At 37.6% G+C, this 22,025-nt stretch overlaps 1 protein-coding gene across 2 annotated transcripts; it reads right to left on the bottom strand.

Moving 5' to 3' along the window:
• Positions 1–244: 244 nt before the first annotated feature.
• LOC139989426 (ubiquitin-conjugating enzyme E2 R2) lies at positions 245–21,512 on the bottom strand. Of its 2 annotated transcripts, XM_072007809.1 has the most exons (5): positions 20,982–21,505; positions 13,973–14,059; positions 2,702–2,799; positions 2,414–2,548; positions 245–2,125 (listed from the first exon to the last, which is right to left on the bottom strand). In XM_072007809.1, exons 1-5 carry the CDS (start codon positions 21,153–21,155, stop codon positions 1,900–1,902), a joined length of 720 nt encoding a protein of 239 aa, XP_071863910.1. In that variant the 5' UTR covers positions 21,156–21,505; the 3' UTR covers positions 245–1,899. The 2 variants fall into 2 exon arrangements, with proteins under 2 accessions (XP_071863910.1, XP_071863911.1); XM_072007810.1 differs by lacking the exon at positions 13,973–14,059 and having other exon boundaries at positions 20,982–21,512.
• Between the last annotated feature and the right edge of the window lie 513 nt (positions 21,513–22,025).

Raw genomic sequence — 22,025 nt, 5'->3', positions numbered from 1 at the left:
ATTGGTATGTACAAAAAAAGGAGGAAAGAATTATATAGTATATAAATTATTAGTGTTATGTCAGTGTCTTACACAGTTGTTTCATCTATTATTAAGTAACTAGGGACAACATGAGAGAGACAGAAATGAAAAAGGTTTTACCTTCATGTAAATATGTTATAGGTATGTCAAGGAACTAGGGAATATTTACTTTTTGTTTGCTATATCACTACAAGCGCTGAGTATATGTTTCCTTTAGACAATATTGAAATTTAAATATTCTTTTGCTTTTATTTTACCGTTTAACATTTTTCAACACTTAATTTTGGTCTTTTAATAAAATGGCTAATGGAGAACGAAGATAGAAGTACCATTTACACATTTCATGTCTTTAAGATTGATTTTCATGTACTATTTACAATTTCAGTCGTACGAGCACAGATACACTACCACAGAGTAGGTTAGCTGTATCTGGTATTCCTTTCACTTAAGTAGTAAGCTTATGTTTAATTAACTTCACCTACAAAGCTTCGTCCCCGTGTGAAAGATAATACTTAACATCAAGAGATCTTAATAATTGTTATAAGCTAAACTAACTTTGTGGATGTAGCGCAATGCACGTAGAAGTTCATAGACGTACTTTAGTACTTTTCTCAAAGGAATTTAATTATATTAATGAAAAATCATTGAAACTTAAGATATATCGTTCATAGAAAAAATTATATTCTATGTTTAGAAATCATGAATAAACAAGCTGTCGAAAGACCTGCCCTAAAACGTTACACTATTTCGCAAAAGACAATCCTCGTAGCTCCATTATAAACAACAAATATAAATGTCTAACGTAATATTTAAACTTATATAAATCTGTGTGTATAAAAGAAGAAAAATGGTTTGAATTAGTTAATTAAATCGAAAAAAAAAAAAATAACATTTAAGAAACTTTCTCCCAACAGTATACCTGTTTCAAATAAAATTTACGACTACGAAGAATGTTTAACAGGTCTTTTTTGGCAGTTTGCTTCTTTTCTCACACATCCGAATTTCTTACCAACTTTTGGCTTTATAGCATAAATAATCATACGAAACAGAAGAATTTCACTTTATTCAATGTAAATTTTTATCGTAGATTTAAAATGCAGGATCAATTGATATACCCACTGATAATTTCAAATACAACACACGGATAAAGAAGATTTGAGCCAGCCCAATCATTGTACTTTTCATTTATGATTAATTTTATCGAACGCTGATCACCATAAGGTAAATCAATTGGTCCTTTTTACTTTTTACCTAGTTAAAAGATCGACGTGCCAACCACAACACAACAAGCACAGTGCTTCTAACAAAGTACTTATTTTCATACCGTATATTGCTTAATTTAAAGAGCTTATAAACACGGCATTCTCAACAATTTAGTATACATAGAATTCCGAATCTTTCGAATTCTTATTTCATTTATCGAGATTTTCCAAATTACATATCACTTCTTAATGTGTATATTCTAATAAAATCTCGTTACATCCTCATGGTGTTATAACGGGTTTATAAATATTTTTATTAGTTGAATCGAAATCAAACTACATTGCAAAACTATTCAATCTTAGATTGAAATGATCACGATCAACAAAAATAATATAATGATAAATAACTAATCAACGAATTTTATTCTGATTTAGTCTAAGATATTGTGACGGAGAATAATGTGATATTATCGACATCATCCTAAAATACGAGCCTACTTAAATACCTAACGACGATTTAAGTTTTTTTTTTTAAACGCGTACTTGAATTTAAGGTGGCACGTCTGAAAAGAGAGAGCGTCCGGTTTAGAAGCCCGTTAATTTATTAATCTATACAGAACTGATAATAATTAGCGTTTTCGAGTTTTTTTTTTTTTTAATAGTTTGAGAAAATGGATCACGACTCTCCGTTGCCACTGTCGTCACCGTCTTCGTAGTCACTGGCGCTCATTTGCTCGTCATCGTCGTCGTCGTCCAGCTCGTACTCATCATCATAGAAATCTGTCATGTCTAGCTGTTGTTCAGCTGGCCTCGCATGAGTCTTGATGCAGTAATCTTCCAATGTTACTGGTACGACGATCCCCTCTTTCTCAGCTTCCATCTTTGCTGCTTGTGCTTGTTTTCTGTAATCAACCAACCACTTCTTGGATGTACGTGCGTTGCTTTGCCTGACCTTCGTCGTATCTTTTCTCCAAAAAGAATAATAACACGAGTGTTTTGCTCGTTCTCTAACTTGCAATATTTTAAATTTACAAGGCTTTACATCGCGATAAATTTGATATTACACTTCCACGTATGTGTTTGATCAGTATTCTATGTGATAAGGTAGCGCGAAGAGATAAAAGGGAAGTATTACGTGCAGGATATGTGGAAAAATCTGTAGGATGCGGAATAGATCAATATTATTGTACCTTATGATATTTTCATACTCTTTGTCTTTACCCTTGGAGTCGCGCCAGCGCCTATACATCACCGAGGCATCCACGTTGGCAGGGCTATATGTATTGGGCTCGTTCAGAAGCGAAATCACGGACAACAGGATCGTCCTATTTCAAAACGAGAGTTCATTTGTCGTTTCTCCGCGTTACTTCTTTATATTTACAGTAATCAACAGCAAGATGCAAGGTATGTGTTTCAACATATGCCAAGAGTATTTAACATTCAGCTTTGGATCAGCTATTCCTACTTGTGATGCTCACCTGACATTCTGTGTTGGATTCCACCTCTCGCATGGCAGTTCTCCACTTTGTGGATCATCTACTGGTGGATGCAGGATTGATATGCATAGATCTCCATTCTGCAGGACATGAACAAAATCTAATTACCTAGATGATCTTTTCATATTCAGATAGAAAAGTACTAATAACGGAGAACGTTCTTCGAGCAATAAAGATATTCCATTACTTTCAATGGTTAACGCATGCATCCAGATCTGGGAAACAAATTTTCAAGGACATAGATCGACTTTGTCAAGAAGAGAATTATTTGATCGTAGAAGGGGAAAGGAGGCGAGTTCCGCGTTAATCGTCCCTGAAGGCGCATTGCCCATAGGGGAAACAAGCCTCGTCCGGGTCGAAGGATAAAACCTCGTAACGTCTTTCGCGAACCTGAAAATCCTTGCCCAGTCCTCTTTACGCGCCATATTCGGAGCTCCAACTACGAACATATACGCGTTTCCTCTTTGAAACACGCGCAAACATGCGACGCCTCTGATCGCAGAAACCTCTTGCTGTTTCTTTTTCTCTTGATCGTGTAAGAAAACCAGACGACCAGAACGAATTCATAAACCGAGGCTCTCGTAATATATCGGTTAAACACAGGAAGGAAATGGCCGCCATTGGATGAAACCGCTTCCCATGGGATCGGTTAATCGATGAAAATATTTGATGGTACCAAATGATTAGTGTCGAGATCAACTTGAATATGTATTTTTAAATCCGAATTCAGCAAAATACATAAAGTTCACTTTATAACGTTCCAACAATATTTCTGAATAGAGATTGTAGATATTTATGCAAAGTCATATTTTTTACGAACAAATGTAAAAATATGGTATCTGAGCAGATACGAAGAAGGCAAAAAGCATGATAAGCGATTTAAAAAAGAAATAATTAACTACATGTTCATGAAAACTGTTCTCTTATTTGGTCGTGAGATCAAAATATATATTTTTGCATCTTGTTGAACATTTCAATAAATCACACTTTATTAATTGTTCGTGAGATCTTAGGTACTTCTCAGCTATCTTCAAGAAATTTATATTTATGGATCTAACGAGAAACTAAGAAAAAAGAACTTGTCACGTTATCACGTACTTTTCATATCTGTTTTACCTATTCAATATTATAAGAAATCAGGTGCTTTGGATATTTTATACATGTTTTTGTATATCGCTTTGCAGAGATGAAAAGCGATCATCATACTTGCTAATAAACTAGAAAATGCTATAAAACGTAGTATAAAACACACGATATATTCGCAATACACTTCTACAAGCGTTCGAATATTTTCGTGAACAATTATATTATCGTAGATTTCCAAAGTGTGATATATTTGATTCGTTTCGAGAAACTTGTCGTCGCAGAAACGATTTGATTTCAAGGAATCGTGATTGTACGCGTCTTTCGTCGAACTCACCGTTCGCCAACTACGCTTCCGCGGAATATTGGATGCAAATTTTCTGACGCAAGGAGATGTTTGCTCTCGAAAGTTGAGCAACAACGACTCTACGCTCTACGCTCGTCGCTCTTTCGATCGAGGTGGTTCACCGATTCAAGCAGACGCGGATATGATTGTATGCAAATCTGATTTACGTGTTATACGTATACACAGGGTGAATTTATCTGCTAATGAAAAGCGTAATGGCCACGGAAACGTGACAGTTAATTAGATTTAATCGATAGGTTACGTATAGCCGTAACAATAGGTGAAATAACGTGGCCATTGAGAGGAAGTCGTGTGCAGTTTCTCGTCTGTCAGCCGTTGCCAGCCGACCACTTCCGCATCCAGTCAGTCGAAACGTCTACTAATCTACTTGGTAATCTCGATTAGCATTTACACGGGCGACTTCAAGCGTCCTATGTCTTTGTGCAACTCTCGTCCCGGTTCACTGAAGCGTTTAAACCTGATCGATCGGCATAAGAAATGGCTACGTATATCGGAGTCAACAGCGTGGCATTCTCGCGCTCTTGCCAATTAAGTGCCTGCGCGAGATTCGAGTACGTGTAAGTTCGCGCGTATTTTCCACGCTTTTCGTACAATTCGTCCGCAGATTACTAACTTGTGAATAGTTACTTGTGACTCTTAAAGAGTTTGCGAGGTGTTTTCTAGAAAGTTGCAGAAAGTTTCAGTCGAGGATTTCTAGTACCTATTTATTTTTGTTTTTGCGGCTGATTATGGTTTAATCGATAGAGTAAATTTTTATAAAATATCGATTACTATTTAAGCTTGTCGAGGTCACCTAGTTAATTCCTTGGTACATGCTTTTTGCTCTAGTTTGTTGAAATATTTATGGATAACGATTGCAAAGATCCCGCAATGCGTGGACTGCAGCGTGGGCATTTCTTTAAAGCAGAAATAATTTTTTACTTCAAATAAATTCACTTCGACGTAGTATAAATATCTGTATATACTTGATCGTTGCTTAGAAATACAAATTTTTTGGCTTTTGATTATGCATAGTACTTGGAACATTAAAACTACTTTTTTTTATATACCTATATATGTGTATTATATTTAAACGATTATAATTAAAGTGTTACGATAATAATAAAGTAGATATATATACGTAATCACGTTTTGGTCTCAGAAAGAGTGTTAGTTTCGTCAGAAGAATCAGATACGTTTCTGATAATTATAGAAACAACGATTTAATCTGTTGCCTTTGAATTTTCTTGAGGACTACAAACCATTTAAATATTCCATGAAACTCGCATTAATCGAAACTAATTTTCATTCTATATCAGCAGAACTATATTTAGAATTCAAAGTAAACGTCGTTGCAGATGCAAAATGTTTTCTTCAAGTTGAAACCGTAATTTTTACTACCAGTATGATTCAGGCGACTTGATGATTTTAGATTACCAGTAAAACGAGTAGTAAAAAAAGTAAATCTGTCATTTTGATAAATTACTATTTTGATGGATTACTAGTTCTGGTAGTAGTTACTAACGTTAAAGTCAAACACAAACCGTGTCAAAGAAAAACCGTGAAGGTTTTCAGGATTATGTAATATCGGTACACAGCTTGAACATTGTAAAAGAGGATCGCGGTTCAATAAACGTTGGAAAACACTTTTTTAACACGGAGAATGTTTATGAAATAAATCGAACAATTCCACGAATCATTATGACTTTCGAGGTATCGGATCGATCACGGATTAACCGTCTCCTCCAGGTTCTTAGAAAGAGAACCGCCTTCTTGCGATTAAACTTTCACTGTCGTCTGTTTTCCGCATCGTGGCGTCATTGTTTACCGTGTAAAACCGCGCCATGGAGAACACGATCGTTTACCTTACGATCGACAGCGATTCTTTTACGCGCAAAGATAAGAAGATAGGTAACAGAAAGAGAGTAAAAATAGATTGCAGAGGAAAATTTACATGCTATCGAGTTGCGGATTTTACGAGCGCGAAAAGATGGAAGTAGGTCGTTCGACTTTCACGGAAATCGGAGCTTGCAAAATCTTCCGATTCGCGTTGAAGTTGCACGCTGTCAGCTCAAGATCCACCGTCACGCAGATAAGGGCTTGAATATTTCTTTTTTTTTTTTCTCCTTTCCCTACTTTCCATCGAGCACGACTGTTCGAACGGGAACGAGGCAGAAGGATGCAAGAAGATATATTCGTGTGGTAAGCACGCTCTTTGTGGACAAAAGCATGGCATGCCGCAGTGCCGTTGGCGAATGGCCAGCATAGAGGAGGAGAGAAAGAGAGAGAGAGAGAGAATACGCCTTTCTGGTTCTCGGTCTCCTCCGATTCCCGAAAATTCGCGACCACTACTGCATCCAGAAAATGTCTTTCGATATCATTTACGCAGCTAGTAAGATGATCCGAACTGATTTGTTAATCGCTTAATGCACATGCCTGTGGTATTTCAATTTCGTCAATTATTAAGAGTCACTGGTCTTTATTTAGAAAGAATATTTTTTCCTAATCTAGTTCAATTTGAAGATAAAAGATTTATCAATTAACAAAGTGGTTCTCCAAGATTTTAAATTTACAAACACTGGTTTTATCGTTGCATATTGGCTTCTAAAAATCAATTTAACATTAATATCGACGTAATATTGTATCATACGTAGCTATAACTGCCGGACTGCAGATGTTCATGCACTTGTGGGAATATAAAATCTCCGACGTGAAATGAAGATCAAACGAAGTAAACGAGTGAAACAAATCGCTATTTATGATTCATTTCTTTTTTTATTTTCGTAAAAAGTCACAATCTCGTAATTACAACGAATAAAATCCCTGTAGTCTGATTTATCTACGTCCGCCTAATTAAAATGTAGTTTGCGTCAAATATGAGCAAACGTTCAGATATCTTTGAACGACAGCGAGCTGCAACTTTAATCAACATTTTGCAGTAATACAAATCCAAACGTCGGAAGAAATATGTCAACTAGAAGAAACGATCTTTCTTGCAAAATGATCTTTTTTGATCATGTTCGCGGAATAAATTTTCTTAGAGTGCGTCACGGATGGAAGTTCGTGGCTGGCAAGAACCTAGAGAAATCCAGTTGAAAGGAAAATAGAACAGCGATACGTCAGGACGGATGCGCTTCATTTTCAACGGCGTGCAACAGGTCGCGAGATTTCTTGCCGGATTATGGTTCGAACACACGACAAACTTTTATCTCTGAACCGGCCCCGGTTCGTACGTTGTACTGGTTTGACGCTTATACGCTTCTACGAAGCGAAAATAAAGCCTCGCTTTTGATGCGCGTTGCCCGAAAATACCTGATTTAATTATACAGCGCGAGTTTAGATATAATAAACGCGAACGCCTCTTTTTCGTCGGCTCTTGTTAGTATGCGATCCAAGTACCAGAGAGCGATCTGTATCGAGCTGTTTCAATGAGCGTCTATTGCCACTTATCTTTTACTAATTAGTCGCGTACGGTTGGTACGTTAGCTACTGTACGTGTTATATATTAATTAATTGGATATCTTGTGCAATTCGATCAGAAGGTTAACTTTTTTATTTTATTCTGAAAGCTGTGATAGAGAAACGTTTCTCTACTATTAATTCTTCGCTTTTTGTCATAACAAAGACCAAATGCTGTGTTAAATTCAATCTGAAACGAGGAATATATGCGCGTTACTCCAGTTCTCTGTTTAATTGTATTGAATAGTTAACATTTCATAAAATTTATATAAGCTTTTAGAACGTGGCTGGAGACACGTATATTTTAAGACTTTAAGGCTTCGACATTGAGTAAACACACTTAACACGTCACTGCTATTAAAGATATAGCTCTTTACTTTTTTTTTATCGAAGATCTCATCAGATTAATTAACATTTGTCCAACTTCATAATTTGTTATTTCAGAGTCTCGTAGCTACTTTAAATAACTAAAGCAACGTAATATATTCGATAGAATAAATTAAACATACTTGAAGTCACATGTCTTCGGTCGATTAATATTTATCTACTTTTAATTATCGTCTTTTATTTATATTAAGCAATGTTAATTATTCATAAATATTTATTAATTGCGTATACTTGACTAAGATTAAAGGCCAACATTGGACTAAAGAACTTCCTTTCAATGTATATTCTATGCATTTACAATAATTTGCAAGTATCCAAATATCTGTGTATAACAATATAGGATAATACATATGTTGGACAGTACGTGAGATAAGATAATGTGACTTCGATAGAGAAAAAATACTTGGAATATTGCGACGTTTTCAAGAGTAACCACGTCGCCGTTGTCGTCGTCAGCATTTCGTGCGAGCAAAATACCGAAAGAGTAAATTTTTAAAATTAGCGATGCAGGCAGGAGAAGGAGAAAGAGGCAGAGAAGCGAAGAGTATCTCATCGAACGAGGTGAGAACCTTGCTGAGCACCGATCAGCCTCGAAAATAGACCCCACGATCGGAACTATCGCGAGAACTATGCAGAGGCCCGTAGTTCTTCTATGTTCTCGTAAATCGCGTGGAATTAGGTTTACCTTTATTTTGGTTCAAATCGATCACGGAAATCGAAAATACAACTCGATCATTGCCAATGTTACCGCTCTATTTTAATAGCGGTATAATCTAAGAAATTACGAGCGATGGCAACATCTGCGATATACGATGTTCAATTTAATCTAAAATGCGACGAACAGTGGAATTATTTTTGACGAGGTGACTGAACCACTTTCGCGCTTCCGATGACGGTGAATCACAGCGAGATATGTAGATGCGGAGGAGAAACTCTGCTGACCGATCCAAACAGGAAACCTCACAGACGATCAACGCTTCTAAATATCTTGACAGAACGCGTAGGCGTGCGTGCCATTTAATTCGACTGGTCCACGTTTTCGAGATATTTATCCGTTCCATTTCTCTACTTACGTACTCGAATAAATATTAATCAAGAAGAAAGAAGATAAGAAATGTGAAGATAAGATACACTCACGTTCACAAACATGTATAAGTACAAAAGCTTGTGTATACCGATTAAGCTTCCAGAAGAATTATCTCGAATTAAACGACCCTCGTAAGCTCTCCGCACGACGACTGACTATTTTTTAAACGAACAATTACAATGATACAAGCGCAAGAGCAAACTCCTTTGAGACAAGTAGTTGATTTTCGTGGTGTTTGGAGAAAGCTGCGCGAGATTCTTGTTCCGTTAACTGTTGCGAACGGTTTGCAACATTCGCGATATTTTATCTCAACTGATTCGTATCCAGTAAGTTACTTTTCGAAGATATTCACATATATTAAATAATATTAAATGTATTTGTATATTTCTGTAACTAATATCTACGTCGACATATTTCTGTCAAATTAAATTAGAATAAAGTAAAAATTACCAAAAAAATATATTATTGTATAGGGACGAAATAATTCCGAGCAAAAATTCACAGAAACTCGCATAGCACGGATCATTTTTCTTTTGACATATATTTTAGGAAATACGTCTCTAAGCAACATACGCTTTGAATCTTGCGCCGGTCTCTTTTGATTCTTGAGACACGAGATTTTGTAAACCGTACTTATTTCGAAACTCAAAACGAAACTAAACGTTAAACCTGGTTTATTGACAGTAACAGAATATTAAGCAAATTTAAATGCAAAATAAATGTTTACATTTCTTTGTAGTTACTTATAACTGTTTATTAGTCAGTATGTTTTTAGAATAAAATCTCGTTATACGTGTCGAAATCGAGCTTGGCTTAGATCAGGTTAAAATCTTTTCCGGAATGGGGTGCGGCACCCTTTGCCACGAGCGCGTTTACTTCATAGCGAAAATCTTGAAAATATATGTCAAGGTTGAAATCGTAAAGACTAAATTTTCTTTTCTAAGAAGATTATTTTTATAATATTTCAAAATCGCCTGTCTCATAAACCAAAAAAGACTGCCGTGAAATTCAAAGCGTGTGTTACTTAGAAACGTATCTTCTACGTATATGTCAAAAGGAAACTAACTCGCGCTATATAAATTTTTCCTCGCTTTTACCCAATTCCGTTAAAAACGAAATTACGCATTTTGACCGATTAGGTAAAAAATAATTAAGGTAGCGATTTTCGATCTTTTCCATTTTATAACAGGGGCAAACTGATTACTAAAATTCTAGTTATTATTTTTATTTGACAATCTAAAACAAAAGCGGTCGTCAGTGCTGCTAACCGAATAGTCAGGCATTGCGTGTTCTAAAAACTCGTGCGCCACTAGTTAAAAATTGTGGCGTTAAGGGGTTAAATAGTAGATCGAAGTCCTAAGCGCGACCTTATCCCAGAGCGTTTCCACCTTACGGCCTTAGAGTCGCTCGTAAACGGCAGCACCTATACACGCGTAATTTCTGTCGATATACGAACCGCCGACACAGTCGAGTAAACCTGCGACACACGTATACACGCATCTCTCTTCTCATCTACAAAGGCGGAGAGCTAGATAGACGGAGAAGTAGCTGGCGTAAGCGCGGACAGGGAGCAACATGAGAGCGAGCGTGAATCTCTCCTCTCTCATTCTCTCTCGTGCTCTGTATGCTGGTGCACGTACAGCCGGTCAGACGTTTTACGGTTCGTCGAATCTTAAGGCGACGACCTCTCCGCGCCGAGGGCAAACGAGCCTACGGATTTTGTAATGATTCCACCTCAACGCCGTTCTTCGAACGGCGTATCTGACTTCCACTGCTCGAGGAAGAAGTGGGTGTACCAGGGTCAAGCCGTGCTTGTGATGAGAGATGCGCTGCATCAGTCGTCATGTCACGGAATATTGAAGCGCTTCGGTTGATAACGAGGTGCATTCGATACAAAGTGGCACAGAAATAAACGAAGTGCACGCTGTCGCGCGAAAGCCGGGCGTCTGCTTATTTTTAACATGTACGTAGCATATACATTATACATCATAGCTGCGTATGATCGTGACGCGATTAATATTGATTTTCAAAAACTAAGGTGCAATAACGAAACTGGTACTTGTAATCGTCGAAGATTATAGAACTATTTTGTTACTTGGCAAAATTTGACGGATCTTCTAAACATATAGAAAGACTTTAGGTGTCGGTACATGCAGTCAGATTATATTTAAATGGTAAACACGTGTAGTAGTATATGTATACAATAAATAGAAAAATATGTTATTGTTGCGTTTTTAATAGGTACTTCGGATTTATAGATCGGTAACTCTATAGAAGACTCTCTAGAATTTTGTAGTTACTCGTATATATATATGTGTGTCGCACGAGAAGAACGAAGGATGGTGACGCGAATAGATTCATTGAAGGCCTTCGATAACTAGACTACGTACGGAAAAGATCTGCGTAGCACTGATCTCTTTCGTTACCTTCGTTAGCTTTTTATCTACCGGTGAAAAATTCAAAAAGAAAGCAATAGATCCGTATTCTCTTTGTTTTTCGAGAGAAATGGTATTATTTAGATTTCAGCGAAGAAGTCGTAACTTGTCATTCGACAAACAGTTTCGAGAGAACAATAGCATATCGCCGGTTGTAGCCGAGGAAAAATTCAAGCGAGACGACTATTATTGTCTGGCACTGTCTCGTGTTTAGAGCGAGCTCGTAAGATCCCCCGCGGAGCAAGAAATCTCTCATGCACGTGACTCACGCGGACAAAGAGGTTTCGTGGAAAGTTATTCGGTCGTCATTGAACGTGCCACGGTTACGTAGGATTCGCCAAGTTCCGCTGGTCTGCCCTCCTTTTTACTTAAAATCTCTTATCTAGCAGTTTTCAATTTTCGCACTGGCTCACGGAATCATTCGAACGCTTGTAGAAATTTTTCACGACTATATATATTATATAAAACATTTTGAAATTTTGTTTACACGTTGAGCCGAAGTCACGAGCGTTCAGTGTGATCTAATGTCTTTTCTTAACGCGTGAAACGCTTGACGTCAACGCGGAGTCACTCGCCTCCAGGAGCGGCCACGATGAACCGTGAAACCACCATGGAGTAAGGAGTTAGCCGTATTCAACGTGTTAAGTAGCCAAGTCCTGTAGCGAAGTCTGAATTGATCATACCGATAAAATTTCAAACGGATCCGAAAACGTATACACCTGCTGATCTCTTCTATGAAACGTGATAATTAACCTAGATTTCAATTATCAAGGGAACGATTAATCGATTACAAGGTTGTATTTATGCAAGATTGAGACGTGATGCGTATGAAAAATGTATTGAAATTATTCGCAAGAGTTACCGGGAGGTAATAAATTTTAGTAATTATGTGTTAGCCCCTACCGCTTGTATACTTATTTATGACAATTATATAAACTAATCAAATATTTTTAATTGATCGAAAAAGAAGCAAAGGTGATAAAAAATCATAAAATTTCGGTTTCCTCGAGCGTTTCAAAATGGTAGATACGAGATTCTAACTAAGGACGGCAGTACTCAAATCGCGTGTGACATCCATAATGTAATCGTGCGATGCAACGAGGGTACTCTTCCCCCTTTTTACATCGGCGACGAGCGGTCTATCTCGTTGGAGAAACAAAGGCGAGACACGTTGAGTGTCGGTGAAAAAAGAAAAAGAAGAAAAAGAAGAAAAAAGACCGACGAGACGTGCAGATGCTTCGATTGACTGATAATCGTGGAGCACTGGTTACAGAGTTCACCGAGGTGACAGACAATCCTCGTGTTCACTCGGGCCACTCCATTATATACTCATTAAACAAATTACTTATATTCTTCTTCGTTGTTACGTTTTTGCGAATGGAAGAAAGCAAGAGGCGTTCGAGTTGATGGTATGTGGAAGTGCATTGGCCTCTGCGCGAGAGCATGGAAATACGTAACGTATGAAAAGTATTCATTGCATGGAAAATAGCGTATGCGAAAGCGCAACTGTCGGCGATATTATTCGCACGATGTAACGGAACGAAACTTTCATCGTAAAAAAAATTGGCCGAACAACGATAGAGCTTCTTATTCCACGTCGCCGTTTCTTACTTATCTTAGATAGCTATCTATTAAAGGCCCACAGTTATCGTAAGTAAAATCAGTCAGCTTTCATCTGTACGTTCGCTCGTTTCTAAAAATAAAATTCAAATGTACTAATCTTCATATGGTGCACGGCATCGTGATGATCTGACTTGGTGCGACTATCGACCATTGTATAATTAATGCATGTTACTGGACGCGTGAGATTTACGTGCGTTTATTCCCGTTAGCCGCGGCATGTTCGCCTAGTCCCATCCCTTCCAACAAGTGACTGGATACGGATGTCCAACGAGCTTTGGACGGTCGTTGACTCTTTGCTAGTCGCTGAAGGGTCACACGAAGAACCCGTCACAGATGCGCTCCAAGTTGATAAGGTATCTTCGATCGACGGCAATTTTCAGCCCTCGGTAGTACGAAACGTAGTTTTTCAGGAAGAGTCGCAATTATAAAAGCGAGATTCGATATCGACGATCGCGAATTGAGGGAGAAAAAAATGTTCTATTACAAGACCAGCGATCATGCCTGTGACGATAGTAGAGTCGGCTGTCGAAATTACGACCGCTTGATATTCGAAGATTGGAAATATCGAGTACTTGTAGGCGCTGGATTTCCCAGCGAAACGACGCTACACTTCTGATTGCAGATTTCGCGAGTTCTTCGAGCAACGACGCGAGATTTACAACACGCAGGGTAAGGGACAACGAGGAAATCGGAAAAAACGAAAGGGGATGGTTGACTGCGGGAGAAAGATTCAACCGAGAGAAGGGAGAGAACGAGAGAAAAAAACAGTCGAGCCATACGGAAGGGGATGAAAAGAAGCACACGGGGGATCGATAATTCCTGTATTTACTCACCTCGTATACGTTCGGGTGCCAAACTTTCGTCATAAACCGAATGCTGGGTGGACTGTACGGATAATCGGGCGGGAACTTCATGTGTGCCTGGAACAGAAAGAAAACGGGAGCGCACGACGCGCGTTAAGACGATGCTACGTTACGACGGATCGATAATCGTTTATGTAAATTATCACAAAGGCCCTTGTTCAGGGTTCCGAAAATTATTTACAAGTCATTTGCGAATTGCTCGACGCGTCCAGAAAAAATTGAACGAACGATAGGCGATACGCTGATGTGGCTCGAACTCGGGGGAAACGTAATCGCGCGAGGGATGAATTTACCCGGAAAACACCCAAGAACCGAGGGCTCTATAAAATTCGATTTGTTCTACGTATCGAAGGGATACTCTTGTCGACTTGTAACTACTCGCTGAAACGTCATGGAAGCGAGTCTGTTAGCATCTGTTTGTTTTAATGGCAAATAGCGAATTGTGATCATTTCCTGGAAAGACAAAAACCCGTGGGACAAAGGCGATATCGTCGATAATGGACGCGTAATGAATACGTAGCTTTGTATCGATAATAACCGATGGAATAACGACAAGGTATCAGCAAATCGATGATCATCCGTGTATCGCAGTGAAACATGGCTGAGAGAAGGGACGCGTTCTTCCCTTTCATGGCGCGTTCCATGCACTTGCATTGGTATAGAATGAATCCATTTCGCACACAGGGTGTACATAAGGGTCGTTCCCGACTTTGTTGGCGCACTTTCGTCGATGGTTTGCCGACGGGACGCTATATTGATCGCAACCTGGTCATGGCCCAAATATCCACCTCGTCCTCCGGGATAGCGCGTCCTAGAATTAAGTTACTTTCCATTGAGCGTTTGTTTACATTTCCGCGGTAGAATAATTTCTACCATGCTGGCTCGTGTATTTAACTAATTACCCAGAGGTTCGAATTTCAAGTCTGGATCACGATATTTCCTATTCAAAATCGCGCTTGTATCAGCCTAATGATAATTTTAACAACTCTTTGACGATTTTCAACGACGCAGGATCGTTTGTGTTTTTAATTTTGGAGTTTTCAAGCCGAGAACTTCTTCCTACACTCCAATTCATATAATGATACGTACTTGTGCACAGTACCACATTATGAGGAGACTTAACGAATCAATTTACAGACGATAGCGCGAGATTCCGAGAAGCTTCTATATGTCGTATATGATCTTGGATAAGGTTACATAAATTTGCAACACTTTAATCTTTAATTTCAATATGGTAGTCGGATCCTATTACAGTATTAATGAAATTTCAAAATGTTCCATAAACGCATAATTAGAAAAGAATTCTACATGCTTCCAAATACTTTTGTGAGCCACTGTACACGTAATGACATTGCGAATGAAGATAAGGACAAAGATAAGGCACAATTACAAGTTAGTAATTGAATTGGAAATAGTTGCTATAGTATTCTAAGCAGCGTTGATTTTGTTGCACTTTCCAACGTGACATGGGAACATTGATCGTGCTTATCAGTCACTAATCTCACATGACATCGACGAAAGGTATTCGCGGAATCGAGGACGAGATCGATTATTCATGCAATTACACGACCATTCTTATGTTTCCTGAAACAATGCAAAAATAACAGTACAAAAATCGAGATTTATATCGTTTCGATCGAGAACAAAAAATACGTGATACGATTGGAAAAACAAGCAGAGGAGAAACGATAATTCCGTTCGATTATATCAGACGGAACAAACGAGCATGTGCGTTGAGTTCTTCAATAATGTTACGCTCTTGACACGTGACAGGGACACATTACTTTGACAATAAAGTAATGAATGATAAAAAAAAAACATATGTGCGCAATATCAATAGCCATTATAATGCATATACATATTCGAATAGTAGAGTTACTACGAATCATTAAATAGAGAATTTACTGCGAATTTCTATACATTTATGGTAAATTTAAAGATACGAAACATACAATGCATATAATACATAAAAACATATCGAATGGACCAATACTCGTTATGATATTAGATTCTCCTGTAATACTAGAATCTATTCTTTTTATTATTTTCATCCCATCAAAAATTCGCATCATGTCGCGATATTATTTTTTTACAGTATTAAAACCGCAATTAATTATATTTAAAAAGTTACAACCTCCAAACTTTCCAGCAGAACAACAACTGAATTTAAATGATTATTATAGTCCACAAACTAGAACCCAAAGATTATACAACAAGGGTTAAGTAAGAAGGGTTTAGAAAATAAGAATTCGATTGCGTAAAAGATATCTGGGAACAGAGCAAGTTGAAAGATGGTCCATTTTCCGTTGTCGCGATATTTCAAAGGGTCGTTTACTCGTCGCTTTTCCGCCCGTCGAGTCGACTGTATCGCGTGACCTATAAATTTTCTCGACCTATTTCTGCGATAAGCACTTGACGGTCACCCCTTAGATGGCACTGCACGACATGGCTACCATCACTCCTTGAAAACTTCGCGCCGATTCAGAAGGATCAAGAAGTGACCCAAATCAGGAAGACAGGCATCGTGTTCCCTTGAAGAGGTACTTCGATCAACGAGGTCACTTAACATTGTTCATCGAAGGAATTTTTTTACTCGAACTATATTATAATTTATAATATTCCAATAAACGAAGATCGCAGATAAGATAAAAAACATAATAAATCGTACTCCTAAATGAAAGGACATTTTAAAAATGCCACATATTATCAACCAATTCCTCATCAAAGTTATCTTTCCATTTAATTTTCAGATTAAATATCAGCCTATTTTCTATTTCTCTCCTGAACTCCTAATTATGCAGATTAATATTAATTAAACTGAGCTAAACTAATATTACTCGTTCCTTCTTAAAAAAAAAACTCAATTATTCTATATCAAGACTAGTATGAAATATTTTTCATTTTTTACAGAGCAGCAATTTCAAAATTCAATATGTTGTCAATTAATTTTATGCTAGCAATTGTAAGATAAACAATCATATTATTCCTAACACATTGTGTTCCGTCTTTTCTCAATACGAGAAACTTTAGTAGTCATCGCGCTAAATATGCAATAACTTTTTCAGCTGACGATAATATTCGAATAGAAGAAAGAAAGGATCGTGGATCCGTGGTATTACCGAACACATATCACACGTGCAGCAGGTGAGAAGAGGAAATGCGTGGCAACAGGAGATCTGACGTTGCAACGTGTCGAAATCCTTGCTTGGTTTCGTCGTCAAACGGAAGAAAGAACAGATGGTCTGTATGTGTATTACTACGTAACTTCATGATTTAATTCGTTACAATTCTCTTGCGATATAACTACGGATACACTCATACAAATTACGTAATGCTCAGTATTTTGTTTAAAAACGTTAAAATATATTGAACAGAAATGAGATGGGCAAAGGCCCTCGATCGTTCTCCGCTTTCCAATTGGGAATTAGTCAAATACGTCTACTTCACCAAGCTTCCAAACTCAACTTTCTCAAAAACGAAACCTCCAATGCAGTTTCGTTATTCTTGCTTATCGTCTTATTTTGTGCTGTAGAATCTCCTAAGCTTCGCTTGTGCCACGCATTTACGAGCTGTAACTCGAGAACGAGAAAATTAAGCGAACGATATGGAAGAATTGACGCGTCGAGTGATTCTGACGGTGTTTAAGGTTGCTGGCGGGAGTTGCATATCGATTTGACTAACAACAGTTTCGCGTTGCCAATCTCTCACTGTTCTGAGGTGAAAGAATTAAGTGGGCCAAAATCAGTGGGAGTGGAGCCGCCAATAGTAGAAAATAAAGCTGACAACACAAACGTATACACCGAGAAGACCCATTTATCGGGGTTCGCGATGACCTGTTTGCGAGATACGACGGTTTTCCTCAGGGAGAAAAATCTGGCTTGTTCATCTCAGTCGGAATGGGACTGGGTGAAAGTCGCTCAGGTGATTCGAGGGATGCCGGCCAAAGATAGACACAAGACAATGCTCGATGGCGTTTTATGTAACGTGGCAACACGCGTTACGGCTCGACTTCACTGGGTCGATCCGTAAATCCTTGAAAAAAAAGTGACGGTTTAACGTAAATCGTGAATTATTATTTCCGTTCGGTAAATGGAATTGTCCATGGCGATTGGCGACTGCGCGTAATTGTTCGGACTCAGCTACGATCAGAATTTAATTCGACGAACGAATCTGCGCTCCGCTATGTATTTACGCACATTCCGTGTCGATTAACTCGAGAGCGCAAGAAGAGCTCGATTCGATCGAAGAGGCTCGAGGAGAACTGCATTTCTACGTGAAATACCTCGAGCTACATCGAAGCAATAATTGCGAACGTGTTAAAATATCGAGTCGTGTCATAATTTTTTATTTTAACTAGTCGACAAGATTTTTGTAGCAGGAACGTCCCCGATTTATATATATATATTTCATATTATTGGGTTGTAACGTAAATTCATCCTCCTTTTGTCATATATTACATATATTGTAATACGTATTTTGTATATAAATAACTAATGGTCTATTAGTATAATGATAAATGGAACGATTATACATTTTTTTCAACTATTATACAATTTTAATAATTCAAACAATGCAGTCAAGTGAAAGAATTCAACGATTTACTTACAACTAGAACTTTTTCGCATGTCAATCAGACTGCATTAACGACTTCACACACATGGCACACATTCTTGCCACGTGCAGCCAAATTTCTACGTAGCAGTACGTATCTCAGTCTAGTATATGTATATTTTCCCAGTTAATCCGCGCTTGTTCAATACCTTAAAATAAACGTTCATTCATTTCACTAATACTTCAAATAAATCTTTTATACGATTTCTTTATGACACATTCACTCAAAATTACAATATTATATACTGTGGCTCGCAGAAATATTTGGATACTAATAAAAATTTTTAAGGAATATATTATACATGTTATATAAAATATTCTGAAATTTCATTAGCCCTGTAATGAGATACGATTATCATAATTACCTTGGTAAAGTGTAAAACAAATCTGAAAATGTATATGGAAGTTACAAGATATTTACTGCGAATATATATTTAATTAAAAATTGATATGTAAATTAGAAAACATAGACCACAGTATTCAAAATTTATTAATACATATTTAATAAAACGACCTTTACCACTAAGGACATGTTTGAGGCCACGAATTATATTAACTTTTTACAAAGTATATGTTTGCAATAAACTTCTCATAATTTCTATATACATTGCCGTTCAAAATTCTTAGAACATCATTTATTTTTAACAATGTTTTAATATTTGATAAAGATTATGAATTTCTTAATAACGTTATTCATAAATCAACATCGTATACTTTCTTTAGCGTATAAAATACTAAGTCGAATAATATCTTTTAGCTGTTCATTAATTATCCTCCAGTATGGGAACAAATGTAAACTCACCAAGACTTTTAAGCCAAGATATACGTTTTAAGATTGATCCTAACTTTCCCCAATATAATCACACTAGTCGTGTTTCATTACGCTGCTAATGGAATTACAAAAGTGTTCGTATACATATTTATATTTTGCAAATTATATATTCATAAAAATTATCTATGATATGTGTCTGAATACCTTCGTCAGACACTGTTCGTGTATTGGATAAACCGCGATAACCAGGCAGCAACAAAGAACGTGTTACCGTGATAATAACGTGTAACGATACTGTTTACGACAGAGGCGCGTTACGATTATAAAGCGCGGGTTAGAATCTTGTGGAACAGGATTTGCGGCACCCACGTAGATGCTGATCACGTGTACGGTACGATACGATTCGCAAATAACGGTGTGTTGTCAGGCCTGTGCTCGTTGCGACCAGTTACATTGTGGGAAGATAGGTAACGCTCGCGTTACGTGAATAAGCGTTCGTAAATTCATAACGAAGCGGAGAGTGGTTTAGAAAGCGGACGCGAACTCTACAAAAAACCGTATAACCGTACGGCAACGGTAGAATTCGTTTTCTGCTCGCTAGAGACTAGATTGAAAGCGCAGAATGATAGCGCAACTATTTGCAGCAGCAGATTTAAAAAAAAAGAGAGAAAGAATAAACCAGAAATTGGAGATTGTATTATTTGTATACCGTATACTAATATACACTATAGCATATAATACAGTTTTCCAAATTGAATCTACATTATATTGTATACGCGTACCGCATAATACATATATCGAGAACGGTAGTTGGAAAACATTTCTATAATAACAACAATGATACTGTGTCTCGAGGTGTATTATCAATCACGAGTTACATTACACATGGAAAAATCCAATAGGAAAAACACTATAGGAAGAGAAAATGAGCGTGGAACGCAATCGATCCGGCCGTATTGAGTAATCTTTAATTTTCAGGATTACTCAACGCTGCTTGAAAGTCGCCTTCTGACTTGTGCATGAAAACATTCATCGAATTGTAACGCGGATAGGAAAGACGAGCAAAACAGCGATAACCACCGCAACGCATATTATTATTGGGGAAATCAACGATCGGTCGCGGCAAAACTACTCACTCACGTTGTTACTTTTCTGGTCAAGGTAATCGTAATGTTTCATCGTGTCATCATCGAACAACCTTCACGTAGGAACGCTGATAGATGTTCGTGTTTTTCAAATATATACATTGTTAAAATTAACGGAAACCGACTTATCATAAAAACAGTATTTTTAAACATACAAAGTCCAGACAAAAGGGAAATGAAGAAGTGTTACAAAATTACCAAAGCAAAATTTATATTACATATAGAAAATTTATAACCATATTTGGCGATTGGAACAATCAAAATAATGTTTTCTGATGAAAAGAGAAATATGCTTAAAACTCTATTGAAAGAGAAAGCAGAAACATAACCAACAAAATGAAAAGTATGCCCGACTGTAGTGTTTACATGTAAAAATGATAAAAAGAATGAAATTTTTATCTCGGCCGAGTTTCCAAAGCGAACAAAGGCTACGAATAATTCTAATAATTACCTTGAAGTATCCTCCTTGGTAAAGCGTATCCGGGGGCCCGAAGATAGCTACTTCCCACTCAAACATGTTGTCCTCGTTAACGAGTTTCACGCGGAATCCCTCCACGGGTTCTTCTTGAAGACTTTTATATTCGAGGGCAAGTGCCCTTAGAGCGCTGCTCGTTGTTTGTGCCATATTTTTCTTCTGGAAGTAAAGTCTGCAGCCTGTTCCAGGAAGCGGAACGTCCTAAACCTCCTGAAGTGGTAGCACAGAACACTACAGTCGGACGGACGCCTTTGCGAACACTGCTCCTCGACAGAATCAATTTCCAGCGGGTTTACCAGACAGTGTGCAGCCGTTACTACGATTTCCTTTGTTGCTCCTCGACGCGTCGTGGTCTTTCACTCGCGGCAGGACGTTTTCTATGATTATAGTACGATTTTGCACATCAAATAAACAAAGAAATATGATCGGACCAACAAACTGCGAAGTGCCCCTCCAATCAACAATATACTATTCCCGATGCACGCACCTCTAACAAAACAGCTGACGTACCTTCTGCGTCAGCGTTGCTTTCAACGCAAGCGCACAATGATATTCCCTATTTTTCTTCCGTCTGTCATCGACGATCTTCAAATAAAAATATATCCAAACTACGCCAATCGTTGTGTTTGAATTGATAGAAAAGATTTCTTTTGCGTTATTTTAATTGGCAATTAAAAACTTAGAGCAATTTAATAGACGATTTAATAAATTTCTAGACTTCCTGTTTCCTGATTGGAAAGTACGTCCCCAATCACGTGACGCGTACAGAAGCGATATATGCACATATGCTACTTATACATACTTATTTGTCGCTTAAATCCTTCGTGCTAAAGGCAGTGCTGACTATATATTTTTGTATTCTTAGTAACAGCAAGGACCAATCAGAGAGAACCACCGTGTAACGCATTCTCATTGGATAACGTTGGACAAGAATACAAAAATCCAGTGTATATGAAATCTGTATACTACATCCTATATGACTGATGCATGCATGAATAGTCAAATCACGTATTTGAATTT

The sequence above is a fragment of the Bombus fervidus genome, chromosome 7, assembly GCF_041682495.2.
Source record: "Bombus fervidus isolate BK054 chromosome 7, iyBomFerv1, whole genome shotgun sequence".
NCBI lineage: Eukaryota > Metazoa > Arthropoda > Insecta > Hymenoptera > Apidae > Bombus > Bombus fervidus.
Note: the sequence above shows the minus strand (reverse complement) of the source record. Positions and strands in the feature narration are given on the sequence as shown.